The sequence below is a fragment of the Phoenix dactylifera genome, chromosome 10 (assembly GCF_009389715.1).
Source record: "Phoenix dactylifera cultivar Barhee BC4 chromosome 10, palm_55x_up_171113_PBpolish2nd_filt_p, whole genome shotgun sequence".
NCBI lineage: Eukaryota > Viridiplantae > Streptophyta > Magnoliopsida > Arecales > Arecaceae > Phoenix > Phoenix dactylifera.
Genome location: NC_052401.1, coordinates 6,547,474 through 6,573,234, shown reverse-complemented (window position 1 = coordinate 6,573,234; position 25,761 = coordinate 6,547,474). Strand labels below are relative to the sequence as shown.

Here is a 25,761-nt window from a genome sequence, read left to right as displayed (position 1 = left end):
CGTTTATCTTCTCTCAAAGGTAATGTCTTCGGAGACATAGTCACAATTGGTTCATCTCCAACAATAAGTACACTTATCGACCATCAAATTGTATCTCTAGCTATCAAGAAATAAGATGATTAATTAAGCTTCCTAGTTGGATTTTAGATTCATGTCGAGTGATCAAAAATCAATGAATCCTTAAGTTAGATTACCTAGAGTCAAATGTTAACCGAGTTTCAGTGGTTTCCTATCAGATTTTCATACACTTATCCTTAAATACCACTTCATTTTCTAGTCTTTCATCCATTGGCAAATGCAATCTTGATGAAGTGGTTAAGAAAGACTTTCTAGTCTTTCATCCATGGTGTGTCACCAACCTTCACTATTAAAAAACCCCACCATATTAGACCTAACAGACCATCAGCATCATTATGCTGCCCAAAAGCCAAGCGTGTTGCCACCCACCATGTGCTGTGTGCTCTCAAATCCCCCTTAAAACTCGCCACAAGAAGCTCCACTCAAATTACTATTCTAGTAGGACATCTCCAAAATATACCTTCTCTTTAGAAAAGAAGCTTATCAGAGCCTGTACTTCAGCATTTCTTTAGATACAAAGCATCTATCAATGAAATCTTTATCTTGAAGCACGCTTCCAAAGCCTGTCCAACCTCTCTATAAGTACTCCACACAGACACCAAACCATCAGCACGCATTTAGAAAGAGAGAGAGAGAGAGAGAGAGGAAGAAGAATGATTAAGCTGAGATCAAAGAAGCTCTTCAAGAAAAGTTCTAAATTGAGCAGCGGTGGGAGCGGCGGCGGCGGCGCTGGAGGCTGCGGTAGGAGCGGCGACATTGAGTGGGAGCTGCGGCCTGGGGGCATGCTGGTTCAGAAGAGAGAGGGAGCAAAGTGTGATAGAGAAGGGGTGATCACTGTGAGAGTCTCCACTGGATCACATTGGCATGACATCTCCATTGGAGCCACCTCAACATTTGGTAAGCAAAGGCTTCTTTTGCTGATATTAGATGTGGAGTTATCAATGCTGCTTTGGCTATGAAAGTGATATAAGGTGCTCATTTACTTTTTAATTTAGAAAAAAAAAAAAAAACTCAAACGCTTATCATTTTCATTAGTATTTTATTGCTGCATTTGGTATCTGTTGCTAGCCATTATGATGGCAGAAAACAGCTTGCAGCAGCAAAAACAAACAGTAGTATAGATATCAACCCATGCTTATTTAGAATAAATTACTAACCATATGATCATCAACAACAATTCTGAAATTTGTAATGGTACAATATTAAATAAGTGCAAGGTGGTCAATATATAGTTGTGTTATGACAATCATAAAATAGAAAACTTGCCACTAAATATTTTCACAACATGATGGAAGCATAATAACAATATTCTCCGAGTTCATGATAAAATTTTGAAACATTCTCATTCTTTTCCTTGTCCAAATGCTTCTCCCTGCTAGTTTCAGATTATTCAATCATCTACATATTTACCCATAAATTTTCTCAACTTACGCGAGAAATACTCTTTGTTCTTATTTCTTGGGCACCTATTTTCAAATAAACAAATATATATAGATACATTAATGATCTTGAATTCTCTGTTTTATTAATATGTCAAATTCATAGTCATATAAATCTTTTTCCAACTTCTGAATCTCTGACCCAAGACAACTTGATCGAACTTGCGACTATAGAGGTTTCTTAAATGTTAAATATGCTGTATATCAGAAATGTTAAACATGCTAGAAAACTATAGTAAATTTTCTTTTAGTGTTAAAAGCTGAACAATTGATCAAATTCCGCACTGTAATTATGCAATAGCTGATCATCCATGGGTTAATGTGGCATTACAGCTGAGTTGAAGATGATTGTAGCCATGGTGACAGGGTTGGAGCCCAGAGAGCAGAGGCTTTTGTTCAGGGGGAAGGAGAGGGAGGATGGGGATCACCTTCACATGGTGGGAGTCAGGGACAAGGACAAGGTACTGCTGTTAGAGGACCCAGCCATCAGGGAAATGAAGCTGAAGGGAATGACAAGAAGCCAAGTCATGGGGAGCCCTTGTCACACCATTATTGAGGTGTAGGCCATGGGGCTGTGCCTTTGTTTCCCTTAGGACTGACTACTTCAGAAGGTGCAAGGCCAAAGGTTCTGCTGCCTCTGCAAAAGATGAGTAGTCTGCTTCTGAATGTAGTGTGGTCTTGAGTTATATGTAAAGCTGATCTCAAGTGGAGATGTTACAGAGTTGCATTCCATAATATATGGTCTGATGGAATGAGAACCTGGCTCACCTGTTTACTTCCAAGTATCAACATGATGCTGAGTTTTATGTGATAATTACTTTTTATCAAGGCCAAAGGTTCTGCTGCTAATTACTTTTCATTTAATCATTTAATTTTTGGGTAACTCTAAGCTTAATAAAATTGGTGAGCTAACACCCTCCCTTTCCATCAAAACAAAAAAAAGGATGTAAAGTTAGTCGTTTAATAATTTTTTAAAAATTTAAAAGAATTGCAAAGAGAATTAAGACCCAAATTTACTTGTAATGTAGGCGTACAAAATTTGTTTTTTTGGGATGTGTTAAATGAAGTGAAAGATGACTGTTATCCGAAGAGTTCGAGGGAGGGGATGTGGGAGATTAAAATTTTTCACTCTTTACTTCATGAAAACATTTTTAAAACATTAAAATAAAGGGTTCTTAATGCTTGGATTCATGTTGGTTGAGTAGGCCGATCAGCATCATACACCCTCATGGTGATCTGACTTAAAATCCATCTCTTTTTGGAGAGCATGAGTTCGATCTTTCGAAGCTTTAGCAACTTTCTCTGAAGCACATCATGGATCCATTAATGTCTCACATTAATATGCTTGGTTCTGAAAACTTAAGTCCTGCACAAATGGATGACACTTTGACTATCATAATGTACGATAATATGCTTTTTGCTTGAGCCCATGCTTCAGCAGGCAATAAATTCAGCTTCTGCAGCAAAGATGGGTACCCACCTTTGCAATTTGGACTCCCATAAAATAGCTCGTCCCACAAAAAGAACCAAGTAATCCAAAGTACACTTTCTTGAATCAATATCTCCTGCCATATCTACATCTGTGTAGTCTTATGACGAAGGATTGCCTTATCCATAACACAAACACCTCTTAGAGGTTCCTCTAAGGTATCTTTGAAACCATATTACTGCTGCCCAAATGCTCTTTTCCTCCAGGATTGGGAAGAAACAGGTTGACCAAGCTAGCTGCATTTCGGCATATATCAATCTTGCAATGGCCAAAGCATATTAGATATTCTTCATTTCATTGATATAAAGGGAAATGCAAAGTAAATTGGCCCCTACATTCTTTCAAATCTTTCCAGGGTTGGTTTTGGAAAAACAGAGATTTCAATCACCTCTCTCCAGCTTGCCATCTTCATGTCACTTTGGTTGCATGGTCCCCTTCTCCTGCAACACATCATCAACAAAAGCTACATAGTTTCCTGCCCAGATCTCTCTTTCTTGTCTCCTTGGCTCCTTCCCTCTTCCTCCAACATAAATAAATAAATAAATAAATAAATAAAATAAAATGTCCATTTTGTCCTTCCTACAGCCTTTCTTATTCCGGTCTAAAGTAGGCTTTTTTTTTTTTTTTTTTACTAGACCAGATGATTGATACAACACGTGTACAGATGCACCCAAGAAAATCAGAAAGCAAAATATTACGGAGCTCTAGAGGCAGCTCCCCATCCCCCGCCCATAGGATGTTATTGGCATGGTTAGCCACGGAGGTGGCCACCCAATCTACAGCCCCATTGGCTTTTTTAAAAACATGCTTCGTCTGGATAACCCCTCCATCCAGCATCTATCATCTAGATATCTCTAGTTTCAGTTTGTGGAATAAAGCAGGATAAGTAAGGCCTAGAATACTTATTCGTGGTAAATTGGATGGGGAGCAGGCCAAGTGTCACCCTGCCTTATCCCAACCTTGTGTTGGGCCATATCTAAATGCTGGATTTTCCCAGGCCTGCGAGGGGACCAGTACTGGGAGTCTGGGATTGCTGAAGTCCCCATTCCACAATCTCCAAAACCAAAAGATTACAGCCAAACTTCTAATCCGTTCTCAGTTCTGAAACCAAAGGTAAGATTCCACCTCCTCTTCCTTGTGATATAGATTAAGAACCAGGCTTTCTATTCTCCTTTCTCCTTGTTAGTTTTCTCAGAAGGCTGCTCTTGAGTGCTAACTTTCCTGAATGGAATCCCTTTGTCTGGAATTTTACTTCTGCGCATAAAACACCTCTCCAATATGCAATCTTTAAGCAGTTATTACTCAAAAGGAGCCTCTTTGGCGACTCCATATCTGGATTCTGATACTTTTCCCCACTATACTTTGAGGAAGAGGAGGACGGAAAGAGGGGTTTGTGGTGGTATGTGTGGTGGCAGTAAATTCTCCCACCTGTTTTTTCTTTCAAGCAGTACTTGCGGTTTAACTAGTTCTAATCTACATCCGAGAACTGGGTTCTCTGCTAACAATCCCAAGCTAAGCTTTTGTGAATCAAAGATGAGTCCTTTCGGAAAGTACTTTGCTTTGGCTTTGGCATTGGAGCAAGAACCTGATGGGTGTGAGCATGTGAAAGAAGTAACAGAATCAGAGAAGCCTGAGGGTAAGGAGGTTAGCTTTGACTCTTCGGGAGGTATTGGAAATAATGAGATATGTGATGCCAAAGATGGGGAAGAAGAAATGGTTGTGGACTTCGAAGAGACTGCTCGCAGGGATGGTGCTGAGTCAGTCGAGAAAGACCGGATCGATGTCCGAGCATTAGCTGCAAGTCTGCATGATGCTAAAACTGCAGATGATGTGGAGGAGTTATTCAAGAATTTGGAAATTTTGCCTCTCCCTGTTTATTCATCAATGATCAGGGGGTTGGGATCAGATAAGAAATTGCATTCTGCATTTGCTCTTGTTGAATGGTTGAAGAGAAAGAGGGAGGATACTGGTGGATCAGTTGGCCCGAACCTCTTCATTTATAATAGCCTCTTGAGTGCAGTCAAGCAGACTGAACAATTTGATAAAGTTGATGAGGTCATGGATGATATGAAATCACAAGGCATTGTACCAAATATCGTGACTTACAACACTTTGATGTCAGTTTATCTTGAACAAGGGCAGCCTAACGAGGCCCTCGATGTTTTAGTGGACATTGAGAATAATGGTCTATCTCCATCTCCTGTCACCTACTCAACTGTCTTATTGGCCTTTAAGAAAATGGATGATTCATATGGTGCACTTGGATACTTTGTGAAATTGAGAGAGCAATATGAGAAGGGGGAGGTTGGGAAAGATAAGGATATGGACTGGGAGACTGAGTTTTTAAAGCTTGAAAAGTTCTTGATGCGCATCTGTTATCTAGTGATGCGCCAGTGGCTTGTGAAGGAAGAGAATCCAACTGCCAATGTCTTGAAGCTTCTAAGTGATATGGATATGGCACGGGTAAAACCAAGTCGTGTGGAATGTGAGCGGCTTGTGTGGGCATGTACTCGTGAAAGCCATTATACTGTAGCTAAAGAGCTGTACAGAAGAATAAGGGAGATGGACAGTGATATTAGCTTATCAGTATGTAATCATCTCATATGGCTGATGGGTAAGGCTAAAAAATGGTGGGCGGCTCTTGAAATTTACGAGGATTTGTTGGATAAAGGGCCTAAGCCAAATAATCTATCATATGAGCTGATTATTTCTCATTTCAACATCTTACTCACTGCTGCTAGGAGAAGGGGGATCTGGCGATGGGGTGTTAGGCTGCTTAACAAGATGCAGGATAAAGGCTTAAGACCAGGAACTAGAGAATGGAATGCAGTCCTTGTTGCTTGCTCCAAAGCATCAGAGACTTCTGCTGCTGTGCAGATATTTAGGAGGATGGTGGAGCAGGGAGAGAAACCAACTATACTCTCTTATGGAGCACTGCTTAGTGCACTTGAGAAAGGGAAGCTTTATGATGAGGCACTGCAGGTGTGGGAGCATATGCGTAGAGTGGGTGTTAAGCCCAATTTGCATGCATACACGATATTGGTTTCGGTTTTCATTGGCAAGGGAAGTCCTGATATGGTAGATTCTGTTCTTCGTGAAATGGTATCATCAGGTATTGAACCAAATGTTGTCACCTACAATGCAATAATCACAGGATGTGCTAAGAATAAGATGGGTAGTGCTGCTTATGAGTGGTTTCACCGCATGAAGGTTCGAAAAATCAAGCCAAATGAGATTACTTATGAAATGCTAATCAAAGCTCTTGCACAAGATGGTAAACCAAGACTTGCATATGAGATGTACTTGAGGGCTTGTAATGAGGGGCTACATCTTTCTTCAAAACCTTATGATGCTGTTTTAGAGTCATGTCAGGCTATGGGTACAAGCATAGATCTTAATGCTTTAGGTCCTAGACCTGCTGAGAAGAGGAAAAGCATAAAGATAAGGAAGAATTTGTCTAATTTCTGTCATTTTGCAGATGTACCTAGGAGAGGAAAACCATTTGATGAGGCAGAAATGTACTCTACACAGATGCAAGAAAGTCAATATGTAGATGGCATTATTGATGAAGTCCGTTCGTGAGACTATCTGCTAGCTACCCTTTGTACTTTGGCTGCCCTAGTTTTCATGCATTAATCGCTTAGAGCAGAATTCATCTTCAAGGTCCTTTATTACGCTTTTTTGGTGAAGTATTAAATCGCAGCAAATCTTACTGCACCGCCTCATATCCATTAGAATTTCATTGGCACAAATCAATAAGTTTGAGATTAACATTCCCCTCTGCACTATGATATTCTGTCAGTGAGTATAAAAGGAACCACTCAGTCTCTTAACTTTTTACCGTGCTCTGTTGTTTGCTTGGGCATAATTAGCTTCTTTTTACTTGAATTTTCTGACTGTTATATAATTCCAACTTGTTTTATAAAATCATTTTCTGATTTATAACTCTCATTTTCCTTCTGCAATAGGTGTATATATCATATTAATTGGATTACAAACAATGTTTGACCACCTATTGAAATATTATTCCTAGCTCTGCATGCTGGAATGCACGATTTTCATTAAAAACAACAAAGCAGTACATATGCTACATGCTTTATGATAAGTGTTTTCGTTGTGAAACATGTGATTTGTTCATGAGCATCATAATGTACATAATTAAACATTATCTGCATCTTCTTATCTATTAGTTCAAACAAAAAATTTCCAAGTCAGCACCTCTAAGTATTGTATCTGCCTAATTGGAATTAGACTTATATAACGTGTCCATTATTTTGTTCAATAGTTATTAAATTGAGGTATTGTAGGCTTTTAGGATTAGTTCAACATGTTCGAGCTAGAAATACTTCCTCATTTATGAAAAATAAGAGATATCTTGCTGATTGTTCATCGCATATCTTTCACTATTAATTATAGGCACATTTGATATGAATATGAAGTTTGTTTTAAGGATCCATCAATCAGCTTGTTGAGTGGTCTCCTCTTCTCCAAAAGGTGCCTCCTCCTCCTTTGTGTAATTATGTCTACAATGCACATGCTGTCAAGATACCATCTCATTGAGCTTAGTGCTTTGTGCATGGTTTTAAAAACTGCTCAAACGAGATGGTACGACCAGTACCATGCCGTTCTGACACGGAACCAGCATCCGTACAGGTGTCGGGATGCTGAAACAGCTATATTGGTATGTAACGGTCATATCGGTCCATACCAATGCATATCGGCAGTATTGTACCAGCCATACGGATCGGTATCGATGGTTTTTCAATTTTTTTTTGGAACATGTTAGTTTCGATACATACCGTCAATATCAGTACGATACTAATACTTTATATTTCGACGGAAAAATGACGCAGGGTTCAGTACGGCTATTTAAATCCTTGCCTATAATATTCTAGCTCCAAAGGATTCACATTCCTTTCAAGCAAGAAAAACTGAAGTCTCTATTTCAGAGAGAGAGAGAGAGAGCTTAAAGCAAATGCCAGAGAGGCATCAGGATAAGGGTGAATATTTTATAGGCCCAGAAACTCCATTCAAGACCATCTATCTTCAAGTACAATAGCAAAGATGAATTACATTTGGTGGTGAAGATGTAGCACATGCATCACATGGATGCTCAATGACATAAAAGTGGATCATGTTCCTCCAACAACTATTTTCTATGTATTATTGTTATCTTATACAAATATCATAGTTCAATTTTATATGAATACTATTCTTTTGTACTTATGTAGTTTGTGTAATATTTGCATAGCAGTGACCACAGCTTTTGTCTTTATATTTACTGGGATATTGGTATGATTGATTGATGATATTTTGCATATTTTTTTTCTAAGATTCACTTTTATCCTTACCTATGCATTGTTTTTTTATCATAAACTAGTCAATGATGTCTTGACTAGTGCATGTAAGACTTTATGGCCCTTGTATTTTTGCAACACTGCTATGATCATGCATCGGCATTAATGTAACATCTCAAAACATCTTTCTCTGCTGCACTCGGAGTGCTGTAATGCAAGAAGACTTACTATATAAAATGTCAACCAAGAGCCCAAGTACCTGGGTTATGTGTATCTTGAATGTTGAGACCTCAAACTAATGAAAAATCAATGGTTTGGGCATGTCACAGTTTCTGCAAAGAATAGAGGGACAAAAAGTAGAACAGAGAGTAATAGGATTCAGAAAATAGGATTCTATTGAGGCATTCAAGATTCATAATCCACTACCTGATTTCATGGTGCACTGAGCATGGTGCATAAGCTGCAACAGTTGAGACATTACCTTGCTTTTCAATCAAGAATGTGCATAAAGTTCTTATTTCATCCTAAAAATTTGGATTGTTGAAAAAGCATGCTCACAATTCAATGGACTTGAATCCAAAAATATAAACCAAGATCAATTAAAACTTGGATCCTTCAGGATGCCTTCACAGAGATATGGATTTTCAAGGATATGTAAATCGTTTTGCATTTATCCAATTTTGTATCAGCCTATCTTCATAATTCTCGAACCCTATTCCAACAATTGTGTCATGTGAAGATCTAAAGAACCACTGGCACCTTAGCACTTGTGCATGGAAGCTTAACTTGAAACTCTGGATTTTTTTTGGCAGAAGGAAAAAAACTATTGATGGTTTAGTTCATATTGTGGGAATCTCAATAAAGGTATAGCTGTCACACAAATTGTGACCCCCCACACAGTATCAGTCACCAAAGTAGACATGAAGTAACACTATACAAGCACATTTAGCTTGCATTTTCTTCTTGAGACCTTTTTACTTTTTTTTTGTCATGTGGGAGTTAGAATTAATTTCTGTTTACTTCCTTTTATCCATTGGGGGAGGAGAAAAACGTTTTTACTCGGCCACAAAGTTTATTTTGTACACAGCATAGGGTTCTATTTTTCTCTTAATGGGAGTTCTAGGTATGGGTTTATATGGTTCCAACGAACCAGCATTAGATTTTGAAAGATTAGCTAATCAATCATATCCTGTGGCTGTGGAAATAATATTATATTTTGTTTTTTTATTGCTTATGCTGTTTATACTTGTGGTTTGATCATGCAATTGAGTCAAGTCAACTCTGTTCATCAAGTTTTGATTCCACACGTGATAGCAAACTAATTATTGGACTCAACAAGTTAGCATACTGCCATAGAATTCTTAGAAACATGGTCACCCAATGCTTTACTCGTTCATGTCTTCCAAGTGTTCTAAGTTGACCTAGTTCTTTTGTGGACTTGACAAGTCAATGAATAATCTCATACATTCAAACTCATAGGTCAAGTCATCTTGATGTATGATCTATGTCTAATTAATCCAGGTTTATCAATTCAAAGGGGACTTTTAATCAGTAGCGGCTTCTGAGATGTTGCAGCGAAGTTGCTTCCGGGTTAAAACTAGACATGCAAGTTGGTGATGCAAAGCCTGGATGCTGCCTACAATACCTTATGGTTCTTGAGTCCGGGATCTTGGTCTATGAAAAATATACATTTTTATGCCAGATATCGCAAATTATATATATTAGCCATTGATTTGGGTTTTAACCATTGTTTTCATCTCAGCTGAGGTATCAGTACGTATCAGTACATGGCACTAATGATACGATCAAGCTAATACATCTGCTCTTATTACTTTGGCTTATGGAAACTGATATATTTGAGATATCAGTTGATATAATAACAATATATTGGTCAAGATTTTACATTTTAATATAGACTTAGTTATTAAATGTTTACAAAATGATTTCAATTGAACATTATTCTCATGTTTATTATATTAGCTGTTTGACATCTGGGTTCTCAAAATATCCTTGTTTTCTCCAATATTTCAGAAGCTTCCATTTCAACTAAGGGAAATCTAGATATCAGTTTATCCTAGTCAGGCTACCATTCTAGATGGCCAAGATCTTCAGTTCGAGAACCTCGGTTTTAACTTGAAGTTTGTGGATTTGTACATCGAAAATAGAGATGTGAATGAGCTGACACCACTTCATCTCATATCATCTTGGGTTGGATCATCATATCAGATTCATTCAAATATTTCTCTCTCTCTCTCTCTCTCTCTCTGCTAGGTCATCTTTCATGGACATCCTAGTTGTAGACATGATTTTTAAGCATATTTTGGTTGATCCCTAGAATTCAAACAAAAATATTTGGATAATGTTTTTTTTAAAAGACTATTTATACTATCATATAATGTGAATTCTAGTGGCCTCCCAAGCAAAAGATAGAAGGTTCGAGTCTTGAGACGTGTGATCTCGCTAGTGATCTGTATAAATATCCAAGATCTTTTCAACATACAAATAATATCAGACTCAATAAATGTTTGCATGGGCTAGTGATTGGGTTAGGATTCACTTTGGCTTGTGACATGTTTTGACATGTTAGCTCTCCGCTGCCCCTTCATTTTCAAAAACAATATCCTCTTCTTCTCAATGAAACGTACCACCTGACAATTTGATGAATCAGGCCAAATTAGACCCCCTAGTTCAACTAGGACCAACTTGATTAATCTTTGTTCTATTAAACAACAATTTTAGATTTTTTTTTTTTACTGAAATGCAAACTACTTATGTGGATGATAAGGCTTTCCGCTCTCCTCCAAAGAGCTGTACTTTAATGTTGAGGTTCTTTCTTGGCCTGTTCTTTATCACCTACGACAGTTGCTTTTTTCAGCAAATTTGATCAAGAGATTTTCCATAGTAATGGCTAAGTAAAATTACCAGTGACTTCCTTTAAAAGTAAAATTAGCAAAAATGAAAATATATGTATCAAGACAACAACCTTTTCTCAAATCACAGGTCTAGTTTAGCTAAATAAGAGATCAATCTCATAGTTTTCTAACAGCCCCTCGAAACTCCTTGCAACACACCAAGCTCCTTGCTGCCTCCATCTCATCAGATATATGTCATTGTCAACACATTCCAACAAGAAAGCTGCTAGGTTTCCAAAGAACTTTCCTGGACAGGGTGCAAACCCAGTTTTTGGTATGAAATGAAGGGGGTCTGGGTGCTAATCTGGGGCTACAATGCCAACATTTCCTTGGTGGTTCCTGGAAACCATGGCCTACAGCCTCTTCAGGGATGTGTTAGGAGAGACGAAGAATTTTCCAATAAATGGTCTCCTATACTTCTTGAGATCTGATTCACCAACAAATATTTCCGAAAAAATGAATCACTGTCAATTTAAAACCTCAACCAATACCATGGATACATGAATAGAAGCTCTAATCCTCATAATTTGCTGACCGTCAAAAGTCGATACGAGAGCAGGCGAGGCCAAAAAAAAAAAAATGCAGAAAACAAGGTGTATGATTCTCTGCACGGCCACACTGCTTTATCAGAAACCAGGTGCCATAGGTGGTAGAGGACAGCAGTAGTTTCACTTGCAAAACTGCAAGCATTATCAAGGTGCAGCAGAGTCCGTTTGAGTTTCAGGGACTATGTCGATGGACTGGATTTCAGAGTCCTCAGCTTGTGATTGAGATGCCAAAAGCCTCGCCTTTTTGTAGCTGCTTGCACTTCTGGATCGTGCCTAAGGGCATATTCTTTTTGGATGCATTTGATCTGGTAGCAAGGCAAACAACAAAAAATTATTACTAGTTTGCAAAAAATGTTAGAATATGAGAAAATCCTTTTGCACAGTTTCCTAGTAGAAAATTAGGAAGCATATCCATAGTTACCTTCAGAAGTGTGAAATCAAATTACAGTGTGCATGCGCGCAAGCTAGCAAACAACAGCCACATTCTTTACCTCAGCAAACTCTAGGTGAAACTCTTAATGTTTACAACTAGCCAAACACAACAACCATATTTTATTCAGTTGTACACTCTTGGTCACAATAAGCTTAAAAGTTAAGCTTTTTCTTGAATACTTCCAAGGCCATCTTTCTGCTAGTGTTGCAGTGCAGATGGATGTAATAGCGCTGAGTTTCTGATGTCGTGAATCTACACGTCTAAAACAATATCATCAGGTCCACAGAATGAACATTGGTGCACATAGACAAAACGTATAACTGATAGAAGTTAAAATTATCATTAGATGATGCATCACGCATAGTAGGCATCTTACACAAACCTCATCAATGTCCCTTTCAGAATGGCAAGTCTGATGATCTTGAGTGATGTCTCCAAAATAAAGCCATTTGCGCATTAAAATTGCCAATGTGAACTAGTGTCTGAATCTCTTGCATACTTTTCATCTGTAAAATAATAGTCTTCCTCATCCTTTTCATGTTTGACCAAGCCCTTGCATCTCTTTCCACCCCACTCAGTTTTGGTACTATGAAGTTCCAACCTGGCATTTCCAATCTTTCCGGATACTCGCATCCTACTACTCCCAAACCTGTCAACCAATTTTCCTTGAAACCTGATGTAGCACCTCATCCAACTACTATTTGTCTCTATTACTAACTAGTTATTTTCTCTTCGATCCACCTAGCCAAAGAATCTCTCATCAAAAACATAATCCTAAGAAGTATTTGGACATTCGTGTGAAGTGATATCATTCATAAAGATATCCACATTAGACAAGGAAGCTTAAGAGATTCACTATGAAATTTAAGATATGGAAGAGAAAAAACTAGATATGACCAACTGCAGCATACCGGGCTCGGAATTGCATCAAAGAGTCAAAAAAGGCCAATAGAACATCTAGGTAAATTGAATGAAGGTTGTGTGTACATTATCAGGTTTCTATGATAAAGTTACCCTTCCAAAGCCAGACCCCTAATTTATTATGCAAAGCATGTTGACAATTAATCACTAATTATGTTTGACATATCTAAGTTAAAGGAATACCTTTCTTGTGATGACTTTCAATTATTCAATTTCCACATTTCTGTCTAAATATTCATATGTTTGAAATATCTTTTTCTAATTAAATAATCCATGTTCTCAGAATATTGCAACGACATTGTAAATAAAGGGAGATGAATAAAATGAGGCTATGAGTTTCCACTTTAGGTCATTATTATTACAATCAAGGTATGCTAAACTCAAGCTTAGTGAACCTATTGTCAATAAATAAGAATGATAAAATTAAGTATAGATTAGCCTGATGACATCAAACAGACTACAAGTATAACAGCCAAAACATTCAGCATATACCCAACTTCTGTGATCTATAAATCCCAATGCATATGATACCTTAGAAGTGACCAAAAACGAGAGTCAATTACAGTAACAATCTTGAACAATTGTAAAATTATCCAAATTATGATTTCCTTGTGTGTTAATTTTCTCCCTTCATAGTGAACACCACATAGCAGATGGAAAGCTTTTCCAATGCAAAACTTAAAGGATAAGAAAATCTATTTATTGTAACAAAACTAACAAAAGCTCTGAGAATAACTGACTTTTGTGATGATTGAAATCTGATCACAACTAACTTTTAACACCCCATATTTTCAGGTAGAGGTCTCCACTAAGAGACACTCCTCTGATTGTTCCATTATGATTAATAACAAGGAGCTAGATTTACCTGCATGTCCTACAACTTGCATAGCTTTTTAAATTTTCTAAAGATCAAGAATAAAGAAAGTAAATTGAACAATCATGTGATTAAGGAAGAATGTCTATTTTCTAGCATAAAACAAGTCAGTAAAGCTTGAAGGTATGAATAATATTATTCAAACTAGAATAGAAGAAACATTTTTATTATTAAATCTTATAAATATACTTACTGTGACAGAAAGATACTCCTACCATCAGTTCCCTCATCTTTTTTACCATAAGCAGCAGGTTTAATTCCTATAAAAATTAGCAAGGAACATAAAAGTGTGGAAATTTGCTCATACAGTGATTATTTTGAGCATATGATTAGTTGCAAAAACTATAGAATAAATTTTGCAAATTATGACAGCAGAGTATATGTTTCCGAACACTGAAGCAACATGATATCAGCACTACTAAATATGGCCAACAACAATAGCTAGTTGCAAATACTCCATAAGAAACCACACTAAACCAAATCCAATCAGTATAGTCTAGGCTCACAAAACGTGTCTAGAAAAACATTGAGAAATGTAAGCTACTAAAAAAAAGATGAATCTGCACTACCATGACTCAAATTTTGAACAAAACTCTAGCTTGTCAATGATACTAGGATCTCACTCCATTATGAATAGCTAGCAGATGAGAAATAGAGTAGGAGCGAATGCTCTAACTGGTTGCCGCCGATGTAATGATCTGGCGGTGGCAAATTCCAGAGTATAACTACAATAGGTCATAGCTCTCAGTAATGATACAAACATGTGCATTATAATAATGAAACATAATCAGTCAATCAAGGTCATAGATACCCACTTAAGCATTGCCAATGACTAAATCTCCCTTTCAACTACTCATCAATTATTATCTTATGAATCAATTTCAAGACAAATATTAGACCAGCCATAAGACCATGAACTACATGTTATTAAAAGAAGATTAAGGTAAATTCTCAACGATTATATTGCATAGTATGATATATAAGGTCCCAAAGTAATGCAGAATGCAGTCAACTTAAGCTGCCATAGAAAGCTAAGTAATTTTTTTTATTTTTTTATTTATTGATATATTTTTAATAATTTCTATTTAAAAAATGTTTATATCATAAATTCAAAAAAATATGATTTCTAACTCAGGAATTACTTCTGAATTATCTAATACATGCTACTAATTTTTCGTAATTTTAGGTATTAATTAGACATTTTAAATTTTTTATATTTAAATTAATTTTTAGATATTAATATATCAAAAAATTAATTTCAGCTCAGATCTATGTAGAACCCAACAATGGATACTACATATATATTTTTTTAGACTCTCGGGCATGTATAAAAGACTACTTATTTCTCATTTTTTTCTAAATTTAGGCGTAAGCTATTGTACACATGATCGCATCAAAACTTGAATGAATGGATACCAAATTTTTATATAAAGTAGCTTGCATGTCCCTAAACACATTTATGATTTTACATTTTTTTAAAAAAATATCATTTTTTAATCCGAAAATATATTTTTAATTTTTAAAAATTATATAAAATTCGAAAAATAAATTTTTTTATGTTAATGTGTGCATCGTCCATAAATCTACAACATATAAAAAAATAAAAAATAAGCCCAAATTCAAAAATTTAGCATGAACTTCTTTTATTTTGCAATATTTGAGCTATTTTTTTAAACCCAAAAAAATGAAGGAAGAAGATAGCCTGAATCGGTGTTATTTGTGAAATTTTTAGCCAGGAGAATCTTTGGCAAGAAAAGGCAACTCACCATTGAAGGAGCTTTTAAAGCCCCCAGCAGGCCATTGTGGCATTATTGCCATTTGCCACAGTGTTGCTATGGCAATTGAGAAGGCCTTCCCAATGTCACTGAAGGGGCTTTTAAAGCCATGGCAACAGCATTATTGCCACAGTGCTGTGGCAATAATGCCAAAGCACTGTGGCATTGCACTGTGGCAATAATGCCACTGTGCTACTTGACTCGGTGTAAACCGACTGGTTCGTACCAAGTCATCATCGAACCGGTCGGTTCCGATACAAAAAGGACCGGATTTAGCCAGTCCTATTACGATTCCGGCCCGAAAGGGCCGAAACTATTTTTTGTAAACGAACCAACCCTATTCCGACACGAAAAGGACCAGATTTGGCCGGTCCTATTGCGATTGTTTTCTGCAAGCGAACCGATCCGAAAACCGGGTCAATTCGGCATACCTTGACATACATACATATACCTATACATACATACATACATATACCTATACATACATACATACATACATACATATATATATACATATATATACATACATATATATATACATACATATATACATACATATATATACATACATATATATATATACATATATACACATACATATATATATACATATATACACATACATATATATATACATATATACACATACATATATATATACATATATACACATACATATATATATACATATATATACATACATATATATATATACATATATATATTGCCTTTATCCTTTATCCCAGTTGCCTCCTCTCTCCTCATTTCATTGCTGTCAAACCTCACCATCTCCTGATCTCCCAACCACCCATACTCTACAGCTACCACCCCCTACTTTCAACCCGCCTTGCCTTCATTGCTACCACAATCCTATCCTACACGCCCCTTCTCACCAATGCCCCCACTAACACCCTCAGTAATTACCACAACCTTGCCCTTTTCTGGCCCTTCCTCATCACCCTCACCCACACCTTCCATGACAACCTCCCCCCACCCCCCCTCAACATGCTGGCCATTGTTGGGAAGTAACATCACGGCAGTCAGTTGTGTACCCTAGGGAGTTGAGGGAGTTGGGCATTTACCAAGTCAGGTCAGACTTACCTCAGTCTGCAGATCTCAGTATTAGACCAAGCCTAGATTGCAAAGAGTTATCCTAAGACAAGGCGAAGCCAGGCACGAGTCAACATGTTGAAACTTGATGTCCGAGTACCTGACCAGGTTTGGTCAATGCCTAGATATAATGTCGGTTCACTAGTAAATGATTTACCATAGTCCCCAATTTAACCTAACCCAGCAAATTCAAAATTTTTGTATTTGATGTGTCCATGCACATGAACGCCAAGACACTTCATGACAATCCTTGACACTTCAAAATTCAAATCAACAAACCATAATGCCGTCATGGTCATGTATCAGCTCTGGGCACTTAATACCTAGAAGTTTTCAAGTTGAAAATAACATGTAGCAAAGATTCCATAAATTTTATGAAATTAAAAAACAAATTTCTAACAAATTACACATTATATACATATAAGTATGCTTATCTACATAAACATCTACATATTAGTATGTCTCCCCATATTCTGTTATTAGAATTTTGAAGGTTGCTATGTCAAATTTTATCAGACATTTTAACATCTAAAACCTATGTCATAACATTGCATGAGCCTAAAGGCAGATTTTAAGAATTCAATGTTGCAGCCACTAGGTAGTTAAGGTGATCTTCATGTGAAGACAGAATTTCTAATGAGGATACTCCAAATGTTGGCCATCTAGATTATAGTTTCATCAAAAAAAGGATCTAGGTATCTGACAGTGCTTCATAGATTTCTCAAAATAAATATTAATAATTAACATTAATGGTAACATGTTTCATTGACCTAAAGCAAGAAATCCTTAGAATTTCTGGTTAAATCAAGTTGTTCATTGAATTGCACAATAATTTTGAGTTAGACAGTTATTGCATGCTGCCAAAAGACTACTGCAAGATACTAATAGTATGGTGGGATTAAAATTTTCTGAGTCCCTTGAATGGGAGGGACCTGTACATAATTGCTTGGTCTCATTGGTTCAGCCATAATATGGAAATCCCACATCCAAGGATGTATATAGAATAAAGGAAGCAGCAACCCACCTGATCAAGCCCACAAAGCAAGGTCCATTGGTGTGGAATCAGAATTGGGTTCAACAAAAGATCAAAAAAAAAAAATATATTTCGGTTACCCAAAAAATCAGAACTGGTTGCCTTCAAAATATATTTTGATCTGGTAAATATCTAAATTGAATTAAGAATATTAATAATGAAACAAGAAAAGCATGATTAACAAAATGATGTGTAGAAAATTTTAGACTAAGAATTAATGAAAGGTAGATTTGAAGCATTATATCATTGCATATGAACTCAAGTAAATTTATGAGTTGAGCTGGTTTATTTAGTCTTAGATGAAGGACAATCATGTCGTCTTAAATGTTCGAACACGTATTTTATCCTGAACTATATAAAAATGGAGAAAGCATCACCAAGTCAATTGAATTGATAAGATTGGGCAATTAACATGGTTTCGTACTTGAATCAACCAATTCAATCTGATAAAGGTTACTTCAATACGGACCAGGTTACACAGAAGAGTTGGTTTGCTTAAGACTACACAGTGAAGGACTGGTTTGGATCTGGCCATTCAAACATGTTCTCCTAAAACCGAATTTGGGGATACGTTGGATTTGGTTGAAACTGAATCTATATATATAGGCCGGACAATTAAATGGACTGGGTTCCTGCCAACAATTTTTTGTGCCTAATATGCCAACCCAACTATGCCCAAAATATATGCTAAATGCATAGTTTACTTTTAAGTTTTGTTTATACCCAACGGTCAGAAGATCCAAGCAGTTGTCCCCGTGTTAGAAGCAGGTGCCACCTGTCTGAGCATGATGTTGCACAAATCCATGCTATGTTCTACTCTGATGTCAAAACTTTGATATTTAGTTGTAACCTGAAATAGTTCGGGCCAGGTGTGGTAAAACTAAGTTCAAGCTAAGAAATCAAGAAACAAACCAAGACTATCCCTTGCACTGCCCAGCTTGCTTGATGTATACCCATAAACACATCATTCTTGAGCGGTGCACAATAATTATTTTAATCATAGCTCACAAAGTTTGTCCTGAGAAGTCAGGATAGACATGCAGAGGTGCAAGAGGATAAAGCCCATCAGGCTGACCCCTATTAAGGGAAAAGAAAGAGGAGGTAATCCCGTAGAGGTTGGAAGATCATGGTTTCGTTTCTAGCATTCATCATTTCTAATGTGGCCCTCCGTCTTCATTTTCAAGATTCACCTGATGTAATTTCAACTTGTCATGTATAAACTTCTAGAGCCATACAAAATGAACGGGGAAAGCAGTAAAGGCTGATTTATGATGTTCTTAATCTTTGTATGGAACAGATCATGAATCTGCCTCTCATGATAACCTACCAGCAATAAACACTACAGCAAAGAATAATTGAGCTAGTTTAGCATGTGCATATAAAGGGACAACCCAAAAATAACAGGATTTAGATTTCTGAGATGACCTTTAAAAAACAGAAGAATACAGCTAAAATGCCAGGACAAAAACTTATAAAGGAGAAAAAATAATGAAAACAATCAGATAAGGCTTTGCTCTTGGTTAGTTTGGAGTGTGATTCACAATCGCCACTCTATATAATTGCAAATAGAACTGTATCAGTAACAATTTTGGCAGCAAAGATCACACATAAACTAGAGTCCTTTCTAAATAGAATATTAAATGCACAGTATAACATAGATGATTTTACTATGAAAGTGGAAACAAACCGAGCAAGTAAATATATCTGGAAGGAGAGAATGAGAAATTATAATACCAGAAGAAGCATGAGAGTAGTCCAGACAGGGAATAACTTTGGAAAGTTCAGTTAAATTGACTCTGCATACAAATCAAGGGCGGGATGCACCTTCAATCTAGGCAAAACTCATAAAAAAGGGGAAGTCCTACAATAAAGCTGAATGGATATGAGAAAGAAATTAGATTCCATGACAGTTTGTGGCAAAAGGTCATGGCCTCAGTGGTAATAAAATTTTTAAAAACAGAACTATAGTTTGTTCCAAACAGCTCAGACATTATTGATCTTGGTGACATTAACAATTCCTTTAGGTTGTGGCAAACAACACACAGCCTAACACATGGAAAAATTAAAGCCCACAGCAAATTATTTCTGATGAACAATTCCGGATATATGCTAACTCATCTATTCAGTTCATAATGCCATAGATCGACTGTGTACCCATACCATACTGTACCAGGTCAGAACTAGTACAAAACTTATGTTCGGGTTGGTATAGGCTTTGTACGACTCCACACTGCCTCATACCGATGTGTACCGAGGTGTGCCTACCCGTACCAAGATGTAACGAGGTAAAAAGTGAGAAAAATGATTCAATGGCGATTTCAAGCATGGGGTACGTACTATATCGTACTAACCTATACCATACCGAACCACTAACGTACTGGTACAGTATCCAGTACCAACATTGTGGACCTTGCATAATACAGTATTTTTTCTAAATGAAATAAATTCAAAAAGATAAGAAAGTAAGAACACCAATACCTGGAGTCTGTGTTTCTTCAAGGTCCCCATCTGAGTCAGAAGACGTAGATGAATTATCTGAGGCTGCTTTCATAGGATCTTCTATATTACTAATCCCAAACTCATCATCAGAACTTCCACTTGTAGCATCATCAAATATTGCACTAGAAGTAACTAACAAAGGCTTTTCTTGTTTAGAATTCTTAAGAACCTTCCCAAATCCTTTACTTGGAACCTTCCTAACTGCAACTCTATATTGTTTAGTTTGGTGTGGTATATCTTCTGTGCTGTCACTAGATGCTGCCAGATTAGCCACTGCATCAGCACTATCACTCTGAGTAGCAGGTGCACCTACAGCACGACCTCTGATGACAGTACTTAAATTCTCAGACTGGAGGACATCGTCTGAGGAGTGCACAATGGCAGTGTCATCCTGATGATTATGAGATTTAAGCTTACCATCAGAAACAGAAGACTTTTCCTTGGGATGATGCACATGCTTGCTATGCTCATTCCTTGACAGGGATACCTGACAAGAAGTGTCAGATTTGTATTCCTGAAGCTTCTTTTCAGGTCCGCTATCATCATGTGGCTTTCGTGGTGAAATCATAATAGAAGAGGTATCACCAAAATTCACATTGGATTTACTTGACCTCTCTACAGTTTTTTCATTATGCACTTTTTTAGTTTTAACTTCCTTATCTGTGAGTTGTACCATAGAATCAGTCAGAAAATGCTTACCAGGATCAGCATCTTGGTATTTCTTCTTATGCATGTGCTGCTCATTTGAACTTGAAGGCTTTACCGTGTCAACAGTGGAATCTTGTGAATACATGCTTGATTTTTTTTTCCTTTTACTTTTTCCCTTTTTTAATTTCCCAGTTACAGTCTCCTTCAATGGAAGCTCCTTTGCAGAAAGAACAGATTCATGCTCGACAACTTTAGGAAGAAAAGAATCGATGAAGTTAGTCTTGCCACTACCATACCCGGGAGGATCCATATGTTCATGCACTTCAATAGAATCTGCAGATCTCTTATGGGTCATATTCTGGCCAATTTCTTTACCAGAATTATCATGAGTATTTCCCAACAATTCCTTTCTGTTCTTTTGGGTTATGTTTTTTGCTGAAAGGTGGGCAGTTTCATGCTTGTTAGATGAATCATTGAACAACGAGGCTGAACCTAGTTTAGATATATTCTGTGAAGCATCATCAGGAAGCATCGTAGCATTAGATTCATTACCTGAATCTCTGTGAGTAGTTCCAAATGCTCTCTCAAAATTCTCTGGAGTACTCAAATCCCTTGAAGATAGGTCATGATTGCTGGACATGTTGTTTAACACTTCTGATTTGGCTAATTTTTTCTTGTGGTGATGTGAGATTTTAGCATTGTTATTTGAAGGAATGACAAAATCTACTTTTGAAGGACTTCCAAGAGCTGCAGGCTCTCCATGACTGGTTGTTGGCTTAGATTCATTACCCAAATCTTTATGGTTCATATCCAATGTTTCTGTGGGCTTTTCTTTAACAGGACCTTTCCCCAGAGAGTGGGCATGATGAACGAACTCATGATTTTGAAGTTTGGATTTGGCTGATTTTTTCCTTTTCCTACATGATCTTTTCTCATTAATATTAGAAAGCATATGAGAATCCACTACAGCAGAATTTTCAAGGGCAACAACCTCTCTAAGAACAGTTGCTCCCTCATACTCTTTACCAAGTTCACTATGGGGGTCACCTAATGTCTCTTTGCAGTTCTCTTCAGTGACTTGATCACGTGAAGGATGAGCACTCCCATTTTTATCAGGTTGCAGACTGGTAAATTCAGTTTTCTTTGTATTCTTTTTCCTCCTACTATGTACACTTCTAATATCAGTGCCAGAAGGAACTTCAACGTCTAAACTTGCAAGGTTGTTAGGATCCCCAAATTTTTTAAGAATGGTTGCTGCATCTGATTCTTCATGCAGATCCCTACAGTTGCCTCCAGATGCTTCACCAATATTCTCTTTATTCACATGTTCTGAAGGATGAGCAGGATCAAACTTGCTTGACATGGTTTTTGGTAATTCATTATTGGACATTTTTCTGCTGTGAAGCGAGTTAGTTGGAAAGTCATCAACTCCAGATGGATTTGTAAGTGATGCAGCCACTTTCAGACCATCTAGAATGCTAGGTTCTTCACTCCATTCTGTATGGCTATGATCCAAAGGAACTTCCTGGTTCTCATCTGCTGCATTCTTAGTAGCTTCTTCAGTATGGACTGCAGCATCAGGCACTTTGGTCAGAGTTCTATAGTTGTTTACCCCTGCTTCCTTGGCATGACCTTCAACGGCTTGTTCACCTACAGGAATAACAGTACCAGTTAAATCCACTGAGCTATCATAAGGTCCAATTTTGGTATGGGGTTCCTCCATGCTGTGTGACAAGCTAGTACCACCATTATTGAATGGAACAGCTGGTTCAACTTCATCAAGAAACTTGGATGACTTTTTTCTCCTTTTCTTTTTCCTTTTATCATCCACTAGATTTTCTGGCACTGAGTCACCTCGGAGTAGTTTACTGGATAATTCCTCTATAAAAGCCAGATGTTTCTCCTGAGAATTGGTTTGTGGTGGAGCATTTTCCAACTTGGGTGTCTCTTTCTTATAGGCAGGCCTTTCAAAGTTATTTCCTATTGCAGGATCCTCAAGAGGTGCCTCCCTAAAAGAGCCATCTTTTTCCTTGTTGTGCTTTTTCTTCTCTTGAGAAAGATGTTCTGAATCTCCATCCAAAATAAGATTGTTCACTGAGATGTTACTCCTTTTTCTGAATTTTTCTTTCTTGGTAGCAAAAATAGAAGCATCTCCATCGCTAGATCCAACATCAGGATTCTCAGATCCTTTTTCTCCACCATCCTCCTCTTGACCAACAACAAGGTCAGTTTTGGACTGTACATGCAGTCCAACCTCTTCACTGCCCTCATGAACTTGTCCTTTGTGCATGTCTGTTACATTAGGAATCTGATCAAGTCTAGACACCCCTTTCTCTCTTAAGTTCATCCCCTTTGATGTGTCAACATTTGTATCACCCATACCAATCTGATCATGTGAAGAACCATGCAAGCTTTCAATTTGACAATTTCTAGCATTTGGCAATGATGAATTACCATGATTGGCTGATCTGTCCAAAGAAGTTTCAAGCAATGATTGCCTTTCATCCACAACACCTTGCAACTTATCACGGCAGTGGCCCAGTGAGACCCTAACATTAGGCTCTGCATGAAGCTGAACATGCTTTTCTGATTGCTCAACATTCTCACTTACAACATTTTCTGCAATTCCTGCTTGACTTTTCATCATGGATACAGGAGCAGCATCGATATGAAGAAACCAAGTCCCTTTGATCCCATCGAAAGCACCTCTAACAAGCATCAAATTCGACAAATTATAGAAGGATGATCTGCGCTTGACCTGCCAACATCAGAAAAAATCCATAACTTAGTAACAAGAAGTAATTCAATATAACAACTACAAAGAAAACAACAAGATAAGAGCATTCAAGGATCTCAAAGATAAAACTTCACAATAGCTCAAATTTGCAAGCATACCTTCATTGCATGGATAGTGATTTCTCCAACATTTGGAAAGCAAAGAGCATGCTCAATCCTTATCTTCCCTGCTCCACAAAAGCATGAAATTTGCACTGAATTACAAATCTCCAAGAGAAGCGCACCAAATACTTAAATATGAGTAGAAACAACAGAGAACAACTACAAACTCCTGCATGAACTATGAGAAGATAAGATCGAAGATAGAAATGAAATGAGATCACAAACCATTAAAAATAAGGAAAATAGGAAAAAATATAGCATGAAAATGTTACAATTTAGTGCGGAGCGATTAAATGGTACAGTTACTACACTTCTCCAATTGATAATACCATAAGGAATGTAGGACCAAAAATCGACATTTGGATACTCAAATGACTCAAAAATTTCAAAATAATTCTATAATCTGAAAATAAAACAAGCATAATACGATCGAGAGAAATAACATATACACCCTATCAAGATTTCCATAAAAAATGGAGGGGGCGGGGCAAACCATTTGGAACCACAAGGAAATGGAATCCAAACTGAGGAATGCAGAGAGGCACGAAAGAAACGAATCCAAATCAAGAGAAGAGATTCGGAGAAGGGAAGGGAAAAGCATCGGGGGCTCACTCCTGAGATCAGCAACGGTGTCGTCCGAGGAGACGACCATGGCCAGATGGGTGTCGAGGCTCGAGTCGACGAAGAGGGGAAAGGACGACGCCGCCGCCGCCGCCGCCGAAGAAGAAGAATGGTTACCTTTCGCCATTGGAAGTGAGGTACAGAAGGGGGCTTTCGGCTTCTTGGCGGAGGGGAAGGCGACGGGTTTAAAGGAACGAGGGCTTTACCGGCGAGGCCTGCAACCTCTGGGACTGTCGTATATATCGATAGGAGTTCATGAAATCTGGACCGTTATTTTGGGGTACATCTGATTGATGGTTCCAGTTCAACGGTTGGAGATGGACAGTTGCTCTCTTGGTGAGATCTTGAGCTGCTAACGACGTCCGTTAGGTGTCGCGGCGCGGCTCAGTGGGAAAAAGGAAAGCAAGATAAAAAAAATTTTAAAAAATAAACTGAAAAAGAAAACGATGGAAGATTTTCTTTAATTCAATCCGGTTTGAGCATCCAAACATCGACTGCAACAAATTTTTTAGGATGCAGACATCTGGATGTATTATAAAATGGTTTTGATCGTAAAAAAGTGGAACAGAAAGTCCATTTGATTGAGCATCTAATTTTTAAAAAAAAATATGTAAAAAATATTTTATGCCATTCATAAATTAACTAAAAAAAATTTAAGTGACTAGAATTAATATATATATATATATATATATATATATATATATATATATATATCTTTAAATTTTTTTAAAAAATATTTTATCTTGATTTTCAAATAATAGAAAAGTGTATTTTCTATATCTACGTGAGTTTTTATTTTCTATAGAAGATTTTTTTATCTTTTTTATTTAAAATCTCTAACATAAATAAGTTATTTTATTATATTTTTGTTGACGTACTTTTTTTCCTTTTTTTTCGTTCCGATGAACAAAATGGGTTTTTCATGTAGAGGAGAGTTTGAGCTTGAATACAAGCGTAGACACATAGACATGCAAAACATAAACTAGAATTAAATTTGTCTAGTTTGCTAAAAGTATTTATACAATAATATATTTTAATTAGTGTGTGTTAGTGTGGGGCACAAGTGAGGCGTAGATTGAGGAAACTATGAATGCTGTGATCACAATAAAAAAATAAATATTGTTTGCTCTAATTATGTTTGATAAACACGCTTTCACTTATAGTAAGCATATTTCCTATGTTTCTC

The 25,761-nt window shown here is 37.1% G+C and overlaps 2 protein-coding genes across 9 annotated transcripts; one reads left to right on the top strand and one right to left on the bottom strand.

The window, feature by feature from the left end:
• The first annotated feature begins 492 nt into the window (after positions 1 to 492).
• Positions 493 to 8,310, top strand: LOC103720303 (protein LOW PHOTOSYNTHETIC EFFICIENCY 1, chloroplastic). Its single transcript, XM_026809686.2, has 3 exons — positions 493 to 975; positions 1,851 to 2,078; positions 4,217 to 8,310. Exons 1-3 carry the CDS (start codon positions 732 to 734, stop codon positions 6,586 to 6,588), a joined length of 2,844 nt encoding a protein of 947 aa, XP_026665487.1. The 5' UTR covers positions 493 to 731; the 3' UTR covers positions 6,589 to 8,310.
• Positions 8,311 to 11,292: 2,982 nt separating this feature from the next.
• LOC103720292 lies at positions 11,293 to 24,773 on the bottom strand. 8 transcript variants are annotated; one of them, XR_003388109.2, is made up of 7 exons: positions 24,567 to 24,773; positions 23,952 to 24,019; positions 20,388 to 23,814; positions 19,644 to 19,705; positions 14,185 to 14,251; positions 12,185 to 12,937; positions 11,293 to 12,068 (listed from the first exon to the last, which is right to left on the bottom strand). XR_003388109.2 is itself a non-coding variant. In XM_026809689.2 (5 exons), exons 1-5 carry the CDS (start codon positions 24,700 to 24,702, stop codon positions 11,972 to 11,974), a joined length of 3,795 nt encoding a protein of 1,264 aa, XP_026665490.2. In that variant the 5' UTR covers positions 24,703 to 24,773; the 3' UTR covers positions 11,293 to 11,971. The 8 variants fall into 8 exon arrangements, 3 of the variants coding, with proteins under 3 accessions (XP_026665490.2, XP_038986832.1, XP_038986831.1); XR_005513685.1 differs by lacking the exon at positions 19,644 to 19,705 and having other exon boundaries at positions 12,185 to 12,456; positions 12,579 to 12,937; XR_005513683.1 differs by lacking the exon at positions 19,644 to 19,705 and having other exon boundaries at positions 12,185 to 12,448; positions 12,579 to 12,937.
• Between the last annotated feature and the right edge of the window lie 988 nt (positions 24,774 to 25,761).